This window comes from Dipodomys spectabilis, unplaced genomic scaffold, assembly GCF_019054845.1.
Source record: "Dipodomys spectabilis isolate Male_0828 unplaced genomic scaffold, ASM1905484v1 ptg000091l, whole genome shotgun sequence".
Classification (NCBI taxonomy): Eukaryota; Metazoa; Chordata; class Mammalia; order Rodentia; family Heteromyidae; genus Dipodomys; species Dipodomys spectabilis.
This window is the reverse complement of record NW_024870768.1, coordinates 689,126-707,493: the sequence shown is the minus strand read 5'-3', so window position 1 is coordinate 707,493 and position 18,368 is coordinate 689,126. Positions and strand designations below refer to the sequence as shown.

The 18,368-nt window shown below is 40.0% G+C and overlaps 2 protein-coding genes across 3 annotated transcripts in view; one reads left to right on the top strand and one right to left on the bottom strand.

Moving 5' to 3' along the window:
* Positions 1 to 7,200, top strand: part of Apex2 (apurinic/apyrimidinic endodeoxyribonuclease 2) — a 27,656-nt gene extending 20,456 nt beyond the window's left edge. The window contains exon 7 of the mRNA XM_042684834.1: positions 7,113 to 7,200. The gene's annotated coding sequence lies outside the window, so the exon portion shown is untranslated. The remainder of the gene's footprint in view (positions 1 to 7,112) is intronic.
* Positions 1 to 18,368, bottom strand: part of Alas2 (5'-aminolevulinate synthase 2) — a 25,798-nt gene extending 7,430 nt beyond the window's left edge. For both annotated transcript variants that reach the window (XM_042684831.1, XM_042684832.1), the window contains exons 1-8: positions 18,263 to 18,368; positions 12,653 to 12,848; positions 11,101 to 11,223; positions 10,047 to 10,157; positions 7,151 to 7,373; positions 6,427 to 6,611; positions 3,039 to 3,218; positions 390 to 554 (exon numbers count right to left, since the gene is read on the bottom strand). In XM_042684831.1, the coding sequence (XP_042540765.1) occupies positions 390 to 554; positions 3,039 to 3,218; positions 6,427 to 6,611; positions 7,151 to 7,373; positions 10,047 to 10,157; positions 11,101 to 11,223; positions 12,653 to 12,833 (1,168 nt within the window). In that variant the 5' untranslated portion in view covers positions 12,834 to 12,848; positions 18,263 to 18,368. The remainder of the gene's footprint in view (positions 1 to 389; positions 555 to 3,038; positions 3,219 to 6,426; positions 6,612 to 7,150; positions 7,374 to 10,046; positions 10,158 to 11,100; positions 11,224 to 12,652; positions 12,849 to 18,262) is intronic.

Below are 18,368 nucleotides of genomic sequence, written 5' to 3'. Positions count from 1 at the left end.
GGTCTGAGATAGGGCTGTCAAGGCTTGCCATATGTAATGACTAGATAGGAGGGAGGAGGGTGGAGACCTTTAGCAACTTAGACATGGAATGGAGCTAAGATCAAGGCTGGAGTTGGTATTGGGAAGGAAAATAGAGCTCTTTACAAATTCAAATTGGACCTGGCTATTTAGCACAGCTCAGGGGGCTTTGCAAAAAAACAAAACTTTGCTAGACTTTCTCAAGAAGGGCTGCAGTAGGAAGAGAGTGAAGAGAGGGGATCTGGTAGGACAGTCTGGCAGTCAGACTTGATCTGTAAATTCTACCCCCAACAGCTTCTGAAGCTGTGGGGAACAGGAAGAAAAGGATCTGGCAAGAGCCTCTGGATTGCATGTAAGGGCAATTCACTCACCAAGAGTCCCAGAGACGATGTCAATCTTGTGCATAATTCCATCACGTTCCCCAATCCCAGCACCTCGGGACCCATACAGCCCTACGGCATGGACCTCATCCACGAAGGTCAGGGCCCCATACTGGTGGGCCACATCACACAACTCTTCAAGGGGACAGATGGCACCTGAGCAAAGACAAAGCAGAGGGCTTAAGAGATCATACTCTTCCCTGGTTCTTTTGCCAATGTGGAATTTCCCATGTATCCCTACCTGGGGTTGGAAAAAATTGTTATAGAGAAAGAGGGGTATACACTTTCATTTGAGATGATTACAAACTTCTTTACATGCATTTGTACTCACCAGCTTTGGCTCTGTGTGTGTGTATCTGTGTGTGTGCGTGTGCACACACACGCGCATGCATACATGCTCACAAGTATGTGCATGTGTGTTGTGTGTGCTTTCCTGGCCTGAGTTTAAGTGTTGGTTCTCTAGTTTTTCTTCATTATGACAATGTCTATCATCTTGTTTCTGCCATTTTCACACTCCTTTCGCTGCCTTTCTTTTCCCCTGCAAATCTGCATTTCTATCTATGGTTAATACTAGCCTTTGTTTAAGTAAATTGGGAAAACCCCTCATCTTTTGATTTAGGTTATTACAGTTCTAATTTCAGACCCCATTCATCCCTTGGCTAGGTACTTCTAACAGCTGTCAATGTCTCATTCTTCACTGGGCCTCCTTTAATCTTTCTGGATTTGTTACTATCTTCATTTTTGTCTTCATTTCCATCCTTATTTTTCTGTTTCTGCCTCTTCTCTCTTCTTCTTTCCTTTTCTTTCCCTTACTTTCCCCTTTCTATTTCTGTTTGTGCACCACTGTGTCTGTCTTTCTTCAGACTTTCTCTGTACTCTTGTGTCTGTGCTTCTTTGTGCTTCTGTTATTTTGTATTTTCTAGGTCCCCATGGGACTGTTTCTCTCATCTTTGCCAATGCAGTTTCCCAAGGGATCCTTAGGCAAAGTCATAATCTATGAAGTGAGAGTGAATTAGAAGTAATCATTTTCAATAGATATATCATTTTCCATATTACTCTAGACATTATGTAGGTTGACAAATTATTCATAGATCTTCAAATGACTGTAAATCTCATGAAATAGACTTCGAAGCCAGTCTTAATATTGTTAAGAATCCACAGCATTTTCCATTTTCCTTTCTTTTACTCCTTGGCATATAGGAGAAACTTCAGAAAGGAGAAACAGGTGCTTCAGACCAGGAATAAAGAATGTTAAGCAGTTGGTTGGACAACATGACAGGAAAGAAAAGAATGTGATGTTTCAAGTATCATTTCAAAGGGAAAAGTTCATTCTTGTAATTGACAGGTTAGCAGAGTTTCTACCATAAATACAATGGAGCCATTCATTTGTAAATGTAAATAGTATGATCCCAACGTAATTTTCACTAGAGAAATAGTGAATTTTAATAGTCTTAATGCTAAAATATACAGATATGATAGTTTTACCTTATTACTGGTTGTAGAAAGGTGGGTGTGGTCATGGAACTAATTAATTACATACATTCATGTATTTCTCCCAGCTATTCTCTTAATACCTCCATGTTGTAAACAGGCTAACTGTGATACAGAACAATTTAAAAACTTGCCAAAGCTACTGAATTGTTCTGCTAGGATTTGAATATGGACAGTTTGGGATTCAAGCCTATGTATACAATTATTATATGATGCTCATTACACTTAGGATAGCAAATCAGGGAATACTTTGGACCTTCTCTTGTTTCAGTTGTAAAAGGGACAAAATGAGGACCTTGTACTGTGAATATATCCAGAAGAATGTACTTAAATAGCCTGACTTCTGCTCAACAGGGACAGCAATAGAAAGCTTTGAGCCTTGTTGCATCTAGGAAATAGAAAGGCACAGTGACATATTTCTATTAACACAAAATAAATGGAATGGCTTCCATCATCTCCAATTTTATAATCAGATATTTTACCTTGGGGAACATTGATGCCCGGAGAGTTAAAGAGTTGTTCAAGTTCACAAAGATAAATGTCAGATGTGGGATTTGAACCCAGGTCTGTGTGATCTGAAAAACTATTTTGATTCTAATGCTTCATATTTGACCTTAGGAGAAATCCTAGGTAATAATTTATGAATGTTTCCATTGTAGAAGCCAGACACAGATGATTGCTTTGCACATCATTTCTAGTGAAATGAGTATTGTGCAAGGAAATTGAAGTTATACATCCTTGGTGGAAATATGTTTGACACCAATTTCCTGAGCCAACTAAAACAAAATTTGATATCATTTGTGAACTTTACGTTCTTTACTTGTAAGATGAATGTAATTACGGCCTCTATCTTTTGGTATCTATTAGCTGTAACACTGGGTAAGTTACTCCAATTGAAACCACTGTCCAAGTTTCTCATAGAAAAAGAAATAAAGGTAATAATAGCACCTGTGTCATAGACTTGTCAAGAAGAGTGAATGAATTAGTAGATATAAAATAGTAATACTTTTGCATGGCATGCAATTAACACTTTATAAGTGTTAATTACCATATCATCATTGTCCCCAACATATCATCATCATCATAGTCATCATCATCAAGTTTTTGTGAGATACATATTAGTAAACATTCATTCACACATATACGTACCATCCATGGAATGAACAGTCTCAAATGCCACAATTTTGGGTGTCTTAGGATTAGATTTCTCTAGAAGTTTCTTCAGATGATCAGGGTCATTGTGTCTGAAGACAAACTTGGTTGCTCCACTATTGCGAATGCCTTGGATCATGGAAGCATGATTGCCTGCATCTGAGTAAATCTCACATCCTGAGGGAACCAAATGTGTAATTCTTAAGCTTCTTTCTCAGTATACCCACTTCAAACTTTAGGTGTGACATATCAGGGAAAAGGTGTTCCCCCTCCCCTTCTTTCTTGAAGATCCTTCCCTGCTTCCTCCTCCTCTAGAAATCTTTGTGACACTCATTCCTCCCTTGCCCTGAATTCTGACCCTTACTTTCTTCCTGTCATTTGATTTTTTTTTTGTATGCTGGCCTTGGGGCTTGAACTCAGGGCCTGGGGCTGTTCCTGAGCTTCTTTTGTTCAACACTAGCACTCTACCGCTTGAGCCATAGCTCTACTTATGACTTCTTTTTGTGAGGGGAGTAGTTAATTGGAGAAAAGAGTCTCACTGACTTTCCTGTCCAGGCTGGCTTCAAATCATGATCCTCAGATTTCAGCCTCCTGAGTACAAGTATGAGCCTGGCACCTTCCTATCATTTCTAATTCTTCCCTGGCTTCTCACTGTCTTGGAGTAGAAATAAAAATTAATTTGACAAGAATCTTTAGAGTTTCTTGAAGATAGGGCCTAGGTTCATTCTCTTCAACAAATACAATTAAGGCTTAGAGTGGGGTTAATCTGAGGGTATATCTGTAAACCAGGATGATGCTAGATTTTTCCTGGTCTGAAATCATACCTTTTTCAGGTAATCTACCTACTTTAACAGTTACAGGAATGAATACTTATTAGGCTTTTTCCATTGGAAAAATGCTCATGACAGGTTAGAACAAGGACAGATAATGTCCATGACATCGATTTACTTTACAAGGGAGAAAACGAAGGCCTTTCTTTAGAATATGAGGTTACAGAGAATTTTTTACCGGGAGGGCAAGTGAGGTGGGAAATTGGTAGATTGTTGACTTTTGGATCTTGGAAATTATACTGACATTAAAGAAAAGAGACTTTTCATAAGAGTATGAGATAACTTCTACTTAAGAAAATGTCATGGTTTCCTGAAGGACATCTCATAGAGTTTCCTCAGAACAAGAATAAAATCATTTTATCTTTATATCCTTTGTTTCCAGTATAAGATTAAGTATACAATATGTGCTAATGAAAATGACTGGTTTAAGACTAGGTACTTACTGTCAGCTCATGCTTATAATACTGTCTGCTAAGGAGGCTGAGATCTGAGGACTGTGGTTTGAAGCCAGCCCAGGCAGAAAAGTCCATGAGATTTTTAATCTCCAATTAACCATCCAAAAGCCAGAAGTGGGGGTGTGGCTCAAAGTGTTAGAGTGCTAGACTTGAACAAGAAAGATAGTGTCCAAGTCCTGTGTTCAAGTCCTAGTACCAGGACACACCAAAAATACTGTTGCTAGGCACTGGTGGCTCACACTGTAATCCTAGCTACAGGAAGGCTGAGGTATGAGGATCTTGGTTGAAGCTAGCCAGGGCAGAGAAGTCCACAAATCTATTATTTATAATTAACTATCAAAAACTGGAAGTAGAAGTATGGCTCAAGTGATAGAGTACCTATCTTCAGGGAAAAAAAGCCAAACAAGAGAACAAGGTCCTAAGTTCAAGTCCAGTATAAGCACAAAAACTGAATAGATTATAGGGTGCAAAGAAAATTATGTAGGTTCACTAGATTAGTGTGGTGGTAAAAGAAAGGGCAGAAATTAGCCAGGTGCTCGTGGCTCACGCTGTAATCCTAGCTACTCAGGAGGCTGAGATCTGAGGATAGCAGTTCAAAGCCAGCCTAGGCAGGAAAAGTCTGTGAGACTCTTATCTCCAATTAACCACCAGAAGATCAGAAGTGGTGCTGTGGCTCAAGTGGTGCTGTGGCTTCAGCTCACCTTGAGCTGAAGAGCTGAGGGACAGCACCCAGGCCCTGATTTCAAGCCCCATGACCGACCCCCCCCCCCCAAAAAAAAAAGAAATGGCAGAAATTGAATTTTAATGGTTAAAGAGGAGGGGAATGACAAAAGAAATCTGAGAAATGTTGACTTTATTTGAGATCATAGATGACCTCAGAAAACGATTCCAAGAAATAATTGTGATAGTGTGCTGAAGAATCCACAGGAGGTGAGGCAATAGATTACAAACTTACTGACTTCTTCCAGGCAGTTTGCTTCTTATAGGGATAGAGACAGGGTAGTAGCTACAAAATGATGAGGAGATGAGGCAATATGTATTTTCTAAGATGTAAGAGAATTGAACATGTTTAAAAATAGAGAGTGGCTGAAGATATAGAAGACTATGAGGAAACTGATCAAGGTTCCTGAGTAGATAGTGGGGAGTGGGACACAGAACCAGTGGAAGGATTAGTCAACAAGAACAGAGGCATCTCTTCCATTGTGACAGGAAACAAATAGTGAGGAAAGAACAGGTGAAGCTGCGTGTGAATTTGTAGGTATTTTGTGGTTTGGAGTTGCTTGATGTTTGTTGTTTTTACTTCCAGCGGCTGGAAGGGGCAGGGAAGGTTGGGGATAATGGGAAGGTCAAAACTGCCCCAGAGACTTGGACAATTGCCTAGGCAAACAGGATTGCCAGACAACATAGAGGGTAGAGTGGAATGATTTGTTAATGGTTTCCTTCTCAGCAATTGTATGAGCCTAGGATCGACATGGCAGAATGTGAGAGTGTTATTCATTTGTGGCTGAGCTGTGTTGGAAGAATGACAAGGTATAATAAATTGATGAGGTTACTGATTGAGAATATGTGGGGAAATATGTGATCTAGTGTGTATGTAAATGGTCGCCTTTATGCACAAGGAGAGATGTATCTTTCATTGTAACAAAAGAATGAGGAAAGGTAGATGAACAGAGAAGTTGATAGATCTAGTGTTAATAAATAAGGAAATCATACCTGGTGGCTTTTGTATTATTTGGGAAGGAGATGTGGGTTATTTGGTAAGGTTTTAAAGGGGAAAGAAGGTTTGAGAAAATTTCTGTGGAGAAATAGAACTATTTATATGTATTAAGGGCCCTGTTGAGCTGGGAGTGATGAATTCATGGTGCTATTATGCTGTGAGGTTGGATGATGTTCCCTGATACTCTACTCAATCCAGGTATGGAAGGAATGAGAGCAGAAGGTTATAATCCTCTTTTTTGGAGAATATGAAAGGTAGGTAAAAAGGAGGAACAATGGGAGCACGTGAACTCAGAACAGAGGGAATGGTCTATTGCTGCAGTGAGACAGCATACTGTGCTGTAGGGTATCAGCCTTGACACAAATCTCAGACCACTGACTTACCTGGCAGGATCTTGGCCATTGTGAAGAGAGTAGAGTCATTGGCCACAAAGCAGGAAGAGAAGAGCAGTGCTGAATCCTTCTGGTGCAGTTCAGCCAGCTCTTGTTCAAGCTCCACATGAAACTTACTGGTGCCTGAGATATTGCGGGTACCACCAGCTCCAGCTCCATGATGTTGCAGGGTCTCCCTGGTCCAGAGATAGCAGAAGAGAGACAAAGAAAAGAACAACAGAAACACTATCAGGTGTAAAGCCTTTTCCAGATGGGACAGTGGTCAGTGTTGATTTAGGAAACCTATATGAATTGTGTCCTATGTGATTCAGTAGAGGAAAGACAGGAGACATGGGACCTTTTCAGGACCAAGGCACTCAGAGATGTTGTGGAAGGTGGAGAGAAACCAAATAGAACTTGAACCATTGGAAAATTTAAAGAGAGGGTCACAGGCTATCTCTGGCAATGCTCATTCTACAGTTAGATAAGAACTCATGAACAGTAGACTTTGATTGTTTTCTCATCCTCCACAATACCAGATGCTCAGGAGTTTAGAAATTTGTGGTTGTGTTGACTGATTTAGCTTATATCTGAGTAGATAGCCTGAAAGACTTGGGCCAAAAGAGTTATAGTAGAAATCAGGTTTCCACTGCCAGCTCTGCCTTTCCCTTCCATGTGTGCCTCATGATCGTCTATAGATATCCCCCACAGTTCGTGAACCAACTCTACTACTCACTGTGTTGCTTGCAAGACCCGAGGGTGCCTGCTCATGCCCAGGTAATCATTACTACACCAAACAGACACATCCTTTGAGGCCACAGATGCATCAGTGAAGTGTTGCGCAAAGGGGTATGCATCAGCCCAGCGGTTCACAGTCTTGAATACACGGTAAGTGTGGTCTAGTTTCTTTTCCATGATCTTATCTCTGAAGAATTGATCATAACCAAAGACATGGTCTCCTGCAGGAGTAGAAATGGGAATGAAAATAATGTATTTCAAATCTCTCTTTTATTTTTCTGTCAGTCCTAGGGCTTGAACTCAGGGTGCTGTCCCTGGGATTTGGCTCAAGGCTAGTGTTCTACCAATTAAGCTACAGCTACACTTCTAGCTTTTTGGAGGTTAATTGGAGATAGGAGTCTCACGGACTTTCCTAGTTCAGGCTGGCTTTGAACTGTGATCCTCAAATCTCAGCCTCCTAGGTAGCTAGAATTTATAGGCATGAACTACTGGCACATATATATCTATATTGTTGGCTTTGGGTTTTCCAAATATTTGTACTACCACTGTTTTTCTGGATTACATTAACTCTCCACTATTTCATTCAACTGTACTTTTGTTTATTCACTCATTAAGTAATTAATTTACCCATTTCACTCGAGCTTTCTACCCTTGGCATGACCTCATCCCTCCTCCAAGGATTAGCGCAGAAGCCTTCTAACTGGAATTACTACTTCCAGTCTCGGTGGAAGAAGCACTGACAGATCTAGTTTATAGATATATCTCTGTCACTTACTAGTTATGTAGCCTTGAGCAAAGCATAAATCCTCTGTCTCTGTTTTAATGTCCTTATTTGTAGACTGGACTAATAATACTTCTTTGCAAAACTGAGAACATCTGGTAACAAACAGTATGTAATGAACCTGAACTAATACCTGGCACATAGTAATAGTATCATTACTACTATAGTAACAATAGTTAATAAAAAAGATAATATTGAATTATATTATCATAACTAGTTTTTAATGAATGTCTTATAGATATGAGGTCCATTTTCAGGAACTTTAAAAATGTTATTTTATTTATTCCTCACAGAAACCATATATAATAAGTTCTATTAACATCTCTGTTTTATAGATGAAGGAACTGAGGCATGAGGCATGAAGAGGCATAACTTTTCAAGGATATATAGTAAGTAAGTGTCCAGCAAGTAAGTGGCATACTAGGTTTTTATGAAAAGGACTGGGCAATGGTGGCTCACATCTGTAATCCTAGTTACTCAGGAGGCTGAGATTTGAGGATCTCAGTTCAAAGTCAGCCTGGGCAGGAAAGTCCATGAGACTCCTATCTCCAATTAGCCACCAAAAAGTGGGAAGTGGAGCTGTGGTAGAGTGCTAGTCTCAAAAAAAATGCTCAGAGACAGCATTCAGACTCTGAGCTAAGCTCCAGGACCTGCACAGAAAAGGTGAGGCTATGTAGTTTCTTTGAGTGTATTTATATGTGGATAAAACTGACATGCCGAGGAGGCAACAATGCTTGATAAGAAATGTACTTATTGGGGCTGGGAAGGTGGCTCAGTGGTAGAGCGCTTGCCTTGCATGCCTGAGGCCCTGGGTTCAATTCCTCAGCACCACATAAGCAAAAAGAAAAAAGCCAGAAGTGACGCTGTGGCTCAAGTGGTAGAGTGCTAGCCTTGAGCTGAAGAGCTGAGGGACAGCACCCAGGCCCAGAGTTCAGGCCCCACGAGCGGACCCCCCCACCCCCCAAAAAAGAAATGTACTCATTATCTTGCCCATGTAATTGTAACCCCTCTGTACAGTATTTTCGCAATAAAAAAAACCTTACATGCCATCTAAATGGCAAGAATTTTTTTTTAAAAAGAAAATTAGGAACAACCTAAATGATAGGTGCTTATTGGCAGAATGCTCTTGTATCCATTTATAGAACATACTTCAGCTATTAATAATTGTTAGCAGCTCTATGGTTATGGATGTGAAATGATGCCCATTTCATATTGTTAAGTTGTTAAGCCAACCAAGCAACACAACAAACTATGGATAGAAAATAGTGTTTCTCAAGGATACAGGTTGACCCATTGTAACCATGAGATGTACAAGACACTATGTTGAAAACGAACTTTACAACTTAGTTGGGGGAGGGGCAGAGGGAAGACTTGAGGAGGTGGGGAGGGAAGGGATAGTAGGGGAAAAACAAAGGAGGGGCTAACAATGCTCAATAGGAAATGTACTCATTACTTTACTCATGTAACTGTAACCCTTCTGTACAGTATCTTTACAGTAAAAAATATATAAAAAAAGAAAGTCGTGTTTCTGCAAAAAATATGTATATGGTGATGAGAATAGAGAGGGATTCTCTCTCCCTCTCTGCCACCCCCCACTCGGCTCCGTGTTTAGCTATATAGGAAAGTATCTGGGAGAAAATATAACAAAGAGTTAATGGTGAATGATGGAATTCTGAGTGGTTTAATTTTTCCTCTATTTTTCTGTGTTGGTTGGAAAATAATTCCTTATTCTTTCAAAATTAGAAAAATTGAGCAAATTGCATTACAATAAATAACTATGAACACATACAGAAGAGGTCCAATGGCTCTGTGAAGAGTAAGGATTTTTGAGGGAAGCTTGGAGAGGAAATAATGGAAGTGAAGCTAATATTTAATGCAACTTCATAATAAGTTAAACTTCCATAACTATAATTTAGTTTTCTTCTCGTGAGGTAGACTTTAAAATCCCACCCAAGGCAAGTGACTTATATATATAAGTACTCACATTCAGCAAGTACCAATACTAAAATTGATCTTAGATTCTCCTGGTTTCAAAACCCTTCTATCCCCTTTCTTCCACTGAGTCAGATGCCCTTGCAGAACTCTTTTCCTGTTCTGTTCCTTGCAAACTTACCCGGCATATTGTCCTGAATCAGTTGAGTAAGTTTTCCTGCAATCTGCTCTGGATCCTGGTAAGAAGAGAGTGTCTTCCTCAGGCTGGTTGAGGCCGGGGAGTTCAGCATGTCTGAGGAGTATAGAATTCATTGGCATTAAGTTAGGGAGAAAGTCAATATGTGTTGTTCACTTTAGGCTCAATGCAAAAAACAGAAAATTGAATTTATATTCCCTGCTTTCTACAGAGAAATCTCATGCAAAGTGAGCCCTTACTCATCTCCCCAAGTGACAAGACTTTTAATGTCAAGAAACCTTAAGGTAAGTCATACTTCTCTTTTTAGGTGAAGTAAGAGGGTCAACACATCCTGCATTTGGGAGACAGATGCAGGAAAATGCATTTGGGTCCTGCATTTGGGAGACAGATGCAGGAAAATAGATCTTACTCTTGTTCTGAACATCATTACATTTCTATTTTGAATTTATTTGCCTATCCCAAAAAGGACTTATGAAAGATGTCAACAGTGATGCCATCTTTCAGGTGTTAGGATCATGGATGGTTGCACCACTTGAGTTGACCTTGGGTTCTACACCCTTCTAAAAGATGTATCTCATTTATAAAACTACTCATTTATTTTAATAAAACTACTAATTCAAAATACCTTTCAATGAACAAGGCTCATTGAAAAGTATGTGGAAAAAAGAAAGAGCATGTCTACTTCCTACCTTTTCTCTTTCATATAAATCCATACTCTTATGATGTCGTCCTGCTAAAATGTAGGATCTTAGCCTTCTAGGTTCTATTTAGCTATCTAGGGGAGGGAAGGCAGAACACTAGAGGCTCATTATAGACTTCAGGCTAAAAGTTATAGGTTCCTGGACATGCATGTATACTGGGGAGTGCATGCTTCAGTACAATCTTAAGTTATTGTCTATTGTGGCTTTCCTGAAAAAGGTTAGCTATCTCATCAGGAGTTGTGTATTAGCTTCTCTTGGGTTAGATGAACTCAAGGCTATGATGAAGTAGATTCAGGCATTAGCAGTAGAGATTGGATAAGGTGGAACTTGATTTCAACCTGTCTTGAAAGTCTTCACATCCTCCTGAACTTCTGGGGTTGCCTTTAGCACAATCTTGCTCTTCCCATCCTGGAGTTCTGACAGCATGAAGGGACAATGGCCTTTGGGCCAAGATGAAGAGTCTAAACAACAATAAGAGAGTGTTTGGAGGTTCATTTCTGGTTACAAGTTTAGTTGAGCAATGATAATGAAACATAATGTATCTATCCTAACCCTATCTCAGGTTATGGTAGAAACAGAGAGATGAATCTGGTCTCTGTGCTAGGAGAGCTCCTAAGCAGGTGGAGATAGTACACACTGAAGATACATGGTGAATAGTTCTAGGATGGGATAGAGGTTGGGGGACATGACTAAGGGTTAACATTGGATAAGCTAGCATTGTAAGCAGGCTATGCAAATGTATGATGCCCAAGATCAGTATTAAATGAGATGTATGAGAGGAGGCAATAATATGGGAAACTATAATCATTTATTTCAGCAGCAAAGGTACAGAATATTGAGACAGTGGGGTTGATTAAAGCAATTTAAAGTAATTTCTGCATGGCTGGGGTATAGGGTAGAATGAGCACAGGAATGAGACTCTTTCTAAACACCCTGGCAGAAGACATATCATGGGTATATTTTTAAACAGTCCATTCTGCCTTGACATTTTTTTTATTGTGAAAATACCATACAGAGGGGTTACAATTACATGGGCAAGGTAATGAGTACATTTCTTATCAAGCGTTGTTGCCTCCTCCTTTGTTTCCCCTTACCATCCCTTTCCATTCCCTCTCCCCCATCCCCCGCCAAAGTTGTAAAGTTTGTTTTTTGACATAACGTCTTATACATCTCATTGTTGCAATGGGTCCACCAGTATCCCTATTTAAACAATTTGTTTTTTTCCCTTCCCCTCCACAAATTATACCAACATCAAATACAGTGAAAACAGGGGTTATACTGTGGGGGAGGGACATACAAAGCAACAAGGAAATATCTTATAAATATGTTAGAAACAATCGCAAGGAAAAAAAAAAACATTTGAATCCTTATCTTTGGGTTCATTTTGCCTAACATCAACTCATCTGACCGTTTCTGCTTGTGCCTTGACATTTTCATATGAACTTTCCTAATTATTAGACACTGGTGTTTAGTATGACTTGAAACCTTGTGGTTACGATTTATACATTCTACCTCACAGTATATACAGTTTACCTCACAGTAGACTTAAAACAATAGAGCCAGCTAGCTATCCATGGACTGAAACCTCTAAAATCATGTGCCAAAATAGAATTTTCATCTTGTATGTATGTTTTCTCAAAAATTTTGTCACTACAACAAAACACTGACAAACATAACGTATATATGTATATATATATATAGTATATATAGCCTAAAAAACAAACTTAGACTCATATTTTACATGCTGCTTGTATCTTGCTTTTCCCATGTAGCAAGATGCCTTGGAAATTATTGCATTGCTGCTGCAGTTGTCTCACTAATATGAGTAATTTAACAGACAGGTCTTTGAATTCTATTTCCCCTTCTGCCCTGCTAGTGACCTCTTCTTACCTCCTCCAGCTTTGGTTGTCTTAAGATGGATTTGAGAACAGGTTGGTCCTTGGGTGGCCAGGATGGGACAGCGTCCACTACCAAATAGGAATCGATGAGCCTTGACCACTTTACTTAAGAGGTTTGTGGGACCTCGGGCAAGCACTGGGCAGCACTGTAGCAACACAGCTGCTGCCACCATCTTGATCCCGAAGTCCTGCAGCAAATATAGAAGAGATGAGATTCCATTATGACAGCTTGGCCACAAGCCAGGGATCACTCCTATGTTTGATTCTTTGACTTTAGCTTTCCATCCAAAGCTTAGTGCTTTCCTCAGAGACAGGGAAAGGGTTTCTAATATTATCAGAACAGTAAGAAAGACTGGACTCAGATTCAGATTCTGCCACTCTGTGATTATGGGGATAATTGAAATGCATTTGTGTGTGGCAGGATGAGAGTTGATACACCTTTAATGAATACTTGAAGCAAGGAACCTTTTTAAGAATATCATTCTTAGCCAAGTGAAGACTGATACAGATCCTTAGACTTGTCCTAGAGCATTTCCTAAGAAGGCTCTGCCAGAGACGGAGAAGCAGCTCAAAACCAGTTATCAGCTTAAAGAGATCCAGGGAGCAATAAGAAAGGAGGTCCTAGGGCATTCAGACTATGTACTACCAGGCTGATACTGTCCTATTTTTGGATTTTCTCTTGACATTTGGATAAACACAGATAAAGGAGGAGATGAAAGAAAGACTCAAAGGGTCTGGAAGACGAGGAACAAAGATATTGCCTATGGGTCAGAAGAAAAGGCAGAGGCCAAGACAAGAAAGAAAGGTGCCAGAGAGAATATCAGGAAAAGAGAAACCAAATGAAACATAGCACTCAATGGATATTTATTGAATTTTGGAGTGAATGAATGAATGAGCATGATCGCAAATAGGGGAAGATAAGAGAATTATGGGAAGAACCAAAATTGAAGATTAGGAAAGATCCAAGAGGAAAAGCAGAGAAAGAAAACAAAGGCATGGTCTCGGTAGAATAAAATTAGAAGAGCAGAAATTGTGGGTGAGAAAGAGAAGGAAAGGGGAAAGGTAGAAATGAGAGGAGACATGAGGAAGAAGGCAGAAAGACAAAACAAGATAGTAATGGGGAATTCAGAAGAATAGAGAAAAAGTAAGATAAGAGAAAGAGAAAATGAGAGAGGGGGAGAATGAATGAATGAAGGAATAAAAATACAAAGAGGATCACAAAAGGAGCATGACGAATGATCCAGTAATTTAGAGGAATGTACAAAGACTCATAAAACTGAACAGGAGAGGGGCTGGGAAGGTGGCTCAGTGGTAGAGCGCTTGCCTTGCAAGTCTGAGGCCCTGGGTTCGATTCCTCAGCACCACATAAGCAAAAAGAAAAAAGCCGGAAGTGGCACTGTGGCTCAAGTGGTAGAGCGCTAGCCTTGAGCTGAAGAGCTGAGGGACAGCACCCAGGCCCAGAGTTCAGGCCCCACAACCAGATCCCCCCCAAAAAAACAAAAATAACAAAAATAAAACAACAAAAAAAACTGAACAGGAGAGAAAATAATCCAAAGGGAACAGAGTCAGTAAGACTCAAATGTAAAGGAGAAATTCTGGGGAGGCTTGAGCAATAAAAGAGGTAGGGGATAGGAGTTATGACACAAATAAAGAAGATGAGAGAGCAGTTGAGTGCCCAAAAGAAGTGGGCAGAGTAAAAACAAAAGATTAATGATAGAAATGGAGGTACTAAAGGGGGAGGAGGAGGAAAAACTGAGATATACCAAGGGAAAGACAGCTAGAATAAGCAAGAAGGGAAAACAAATTGAAAGAAAAATGGCAAATTATGAAGCCAGAGTCAAAGGGTCAGACAAGATAAGGAGAGATAGAAGAATGTGGGAAGACTAAGACTCTAACACTGCCAAGAAAGCTACTGCATAGAAGTGAACAGCATCCTCAGTGTATAAGCCTTCTGCTGTGAGAAACTGATGAGAAAAAGGAGCTCATGATCTCATTCTCAGTTGGCATTTTCTCACCTCCCTTCCTCCTTCCCTGATTTCAAAGAGAAAGAACCTTCTCCTTATTACACAAAGCATCCTCTTATTCTGTATTTGAGTATCCTCTGTTACTCTCACAGGCTGTCATAGCAGCCTGGGTTACTTTGTAGGGCCTGGAGATATGGCCCCTGAAATTAGGAAAGGCAAAAGATTCCTGAAACAACTAAACATAGTAAGTTTTCAATAAGTATTAGTTTTTCTTATTTAAATTCCAACCCCCTATTTCCTTTGTGTAATGTTTTTTTGACAAGTCACTCCCTTTGTTTGGATCTTTCATCAGCTGTCAAATGTGAGGTAATTTTGTCTACCTCACATAGTTGGTCTTGCATTTGATCCAGTGCCTACTTCATATTTGTAGATAAGAATTTCCCTTCCTTTGCCTGCCCAGGAAGGCTAAAGCCCCTAGGCCTGAGCCTGCAGAGCACAGATAAAGCTCCCCGAGTTTATCACTATTGGAGTCTGAACACTCCCCAAGATGAGTCCAGGGTGTGGGAGAGAAGAGGAGCCTCTTCCTGGAATCACGTCTGAGCATCTGGCTAAGGCTGGCTCTGGCTATTGAAGCTGAGCTAAGATGGATGGCTAAAGAGTCCCCCAGAATCAACACAGCAATAATAGCAACATTGAACTATGTAGTGAGAGGGGAAGCCCCCAAGATTGGAGGCAAAGTCTAGTTCTGCCTTAGAATGATGGTAGAATAAGGCCTATCCTCTCTATATAAAATTGAAGAAGTTTAGTATACTCATCCTCTCTAATGAGGTTTTTTTTTTTGAGGGCGGGGTGACAGTCCAGGGGCTTGAATTCACAGCCTAGGTACTACTATCCTTGAGCTTTTTTTAGCTTAAGCCACAGATCCACTTATAATATTTTGGGGGGTAGTTAGTGAGAGACAAGCCCAGGCTGGCTTTGAACCATGATTCTCAGATCTTAGCTTCCTAAGTAGCTAGGATTACAGATGTAAGCCACCAGTGCCTGACCTCTAATAAACTTTTGACCATGATGTGCTCAGGGTCCTGGGGATATATAGACTATGTGAAATTCATTGTATTCTCAAGTTTATTTAAGCTCTGCTTCCAATTTTACTTCTTCGGATACTCTTTCCCTGGAATCTACTCTTCTTTCACTCTGTCTGAACGTCATTATGATTCATAATTTTGTAAGCTAGGTACATTAGACACTAGGTCCATTCCATGCCACTTCCTACCATGAGACTATAGAGACTAAAATTGAATTAGGAAGGCAATTTTGGTGATTTAAGGTATTAAGAGCACAGATTCTGGAGTAAAACTACTTGAGTTTGAATCCTGGATTCACCATTCACTAGCTCTGGGATCTTAAGAGATTGACTTCCCTGCTATATATCTTCTAACTATAAAATTTAGATATTACAGACCAATTGCTTCACAGCGTGTTGTAAAGACTCAGTAAGATAATCTATATGAAGTATTAAGAAGACTACCTATTCCCAAATAAATACTAAAAAAGTGTTAATAATTATTTTCTCTAATTTTCTATGTAGGAAAAATGAAGGTACAGCTAAAGAAAATCACATCATGAATATGACAAACAAAACCTGGAAAGCTAGTGACTTGATTCTTGTCTCAGTCCCGTGATAACTTACTGTGTGTATTTGGGATCTGTATTTATCCCTTCTGGGACTCAGCTTCTCCATAAATATTACACTAGGTAATTTCATAGATCTCACTTGATCTTGATATTCAGATACACATTCAGTGACTTATTCAGTCTTCATGAAGACCCTCTGGTTAGAAAACGAAGACCCTAAGGGACTTTGGTAAATCTCTAGGCCACAGAGCCTAGTAAATGAAAGGAGCAAGATTTTAACTGAGGCAGACTGTGCCCAAAGAGCACTATATATTAATTACTATGGTCCATGATTCAAATATTATTACATATTTTTGTAACTGGGGGCCTAACTCTAGATGCTCTACTCTGCCCACTAACACAGATCCCCTTCTAGAACAATGCCTTTGCCAAAAGAGCCAAAATCCAACTAAAGTAAGATTTTAGGCACTAGTAAAGATTTATTCAGAGCTGGGTGCTGTTGGCTCATGCCTATAATCCTGGCTACTCAGGAGGCTGAGATCTGAGGATCACAATTCAAAGCCACCTCAGGCAGAAAAGTCTATGACACTCTTATCTCCAATAAACTGCTCAGAAAAAGCTGGAAGTGGCACTGTGGCTCAACTGGTAGAGCACTAGCCTTATGCAAAAGCAGCTAAAGGACAGTGCCTAGGCCCTGAGTTAAAGCCTCAGGACCTGCACACACAAAAATGATTTATTCAGTCCTCTGTTCCACCACTCAAGCATTTGTACATTTTACTATGTGTACAAATGCTTTTTAGGGTTCTACTTAAAACAATGCTTTCAATCACAGATAATAGTGAAATTTCAAGCCAAGTTATGGATCAAAGGGTTTCCCTGTATCCTTACAATTCCTTTTCATGCCAGGCACCCAATCAGCAATCCCAAATGTCATAAGGGCCAACCACAGCTTAACTCAAGCAGAGAAACCAGAAACCATCCATTACAGCATTCTTTGATCCCGTCCCTTTATTTTGTGCTCTGATTTGCAAGCATCAATTAGGTCTGGAAAGTAATCAGTTACTTCTCTTCAGGAGTTGGAGGCATCAGGCTTTACCTCCCTTCTTAGTACACTGATCCAACCACTGAAGATAATATTTTAAATACCTGGAATAAGAGAATCAGAAACGCTCACCTATCTTACCAATTATCAATTCCCCTAAATCTTTCCTTACCCAATTGTTCATTTCTATCCCTTTCATTTCCCTTTATATTTTCCTTCTTAAATCTAGTCCCCTAAACTATGACTTGTCAACCTATGCCCTTGGTCAAGTAGAGAGAAGGGAATTAATGGAAGAAGGAATGGAGAATTGTTGGAAGAAATATTAAGACATTCTTCTCTATAAAAAAAAACCCACAAAATAGTAAGCTGGGTTCCAGTGGCTCACACCTATAATCCTAGCTACTCAGGAGGCTGTGGCTGTTCAAAATCAGCACAGGCAGCCAAGTCCCCATGACACTCTTACCTCCAATTAACCACCAGAAAACCAGAAGTGGAGCTGTGGCTCCAAATGGTAGAGTGCTAGCCTTGAGGAAAAAGATCTCAGGAATAGCACCTGGACCCTGAGTTCAAGCCTCATGACCAACAGAAAAAGAAAAAAAAAAGAAATAGTAGGACAGGAAGAAATAGAAAGTAACAGAGGGACAGAGACAGAGACAGAGACACAGAGTTAAGAATAAGAGACAGAAAAAGGAGAAGATGTTAAGAGAACTTAGTGGAAGGAAAAATAATAGAAAGCAAGTGTTGGAGAGTAGGCGAAATAATGTCAGAAACTACCAACAGAGAGAAATGGGAAAAGAAGCAAAAACCCATTAACAGGGAAAGATAGGAAGAGACAGAAAAAAAGAAAGTGACAGACTTTTTAAGAAACAGAATGTCAGATTTAGTCAGACAATAGTGTATGTAGCACTGAGGTGGACAGGTATACTCAGAGAGCAGGTGCCAGGCTAGAAACAGCTCTTACCTGTTGCCCTGCACTGAGGACGAACGGAAGACGGGTGAGTGCAGTGAGTTAGGACTTGGTGTTTATCCCTGGCTTTGGCTGAGCTCCACCCACCCCGCCTTCTTCT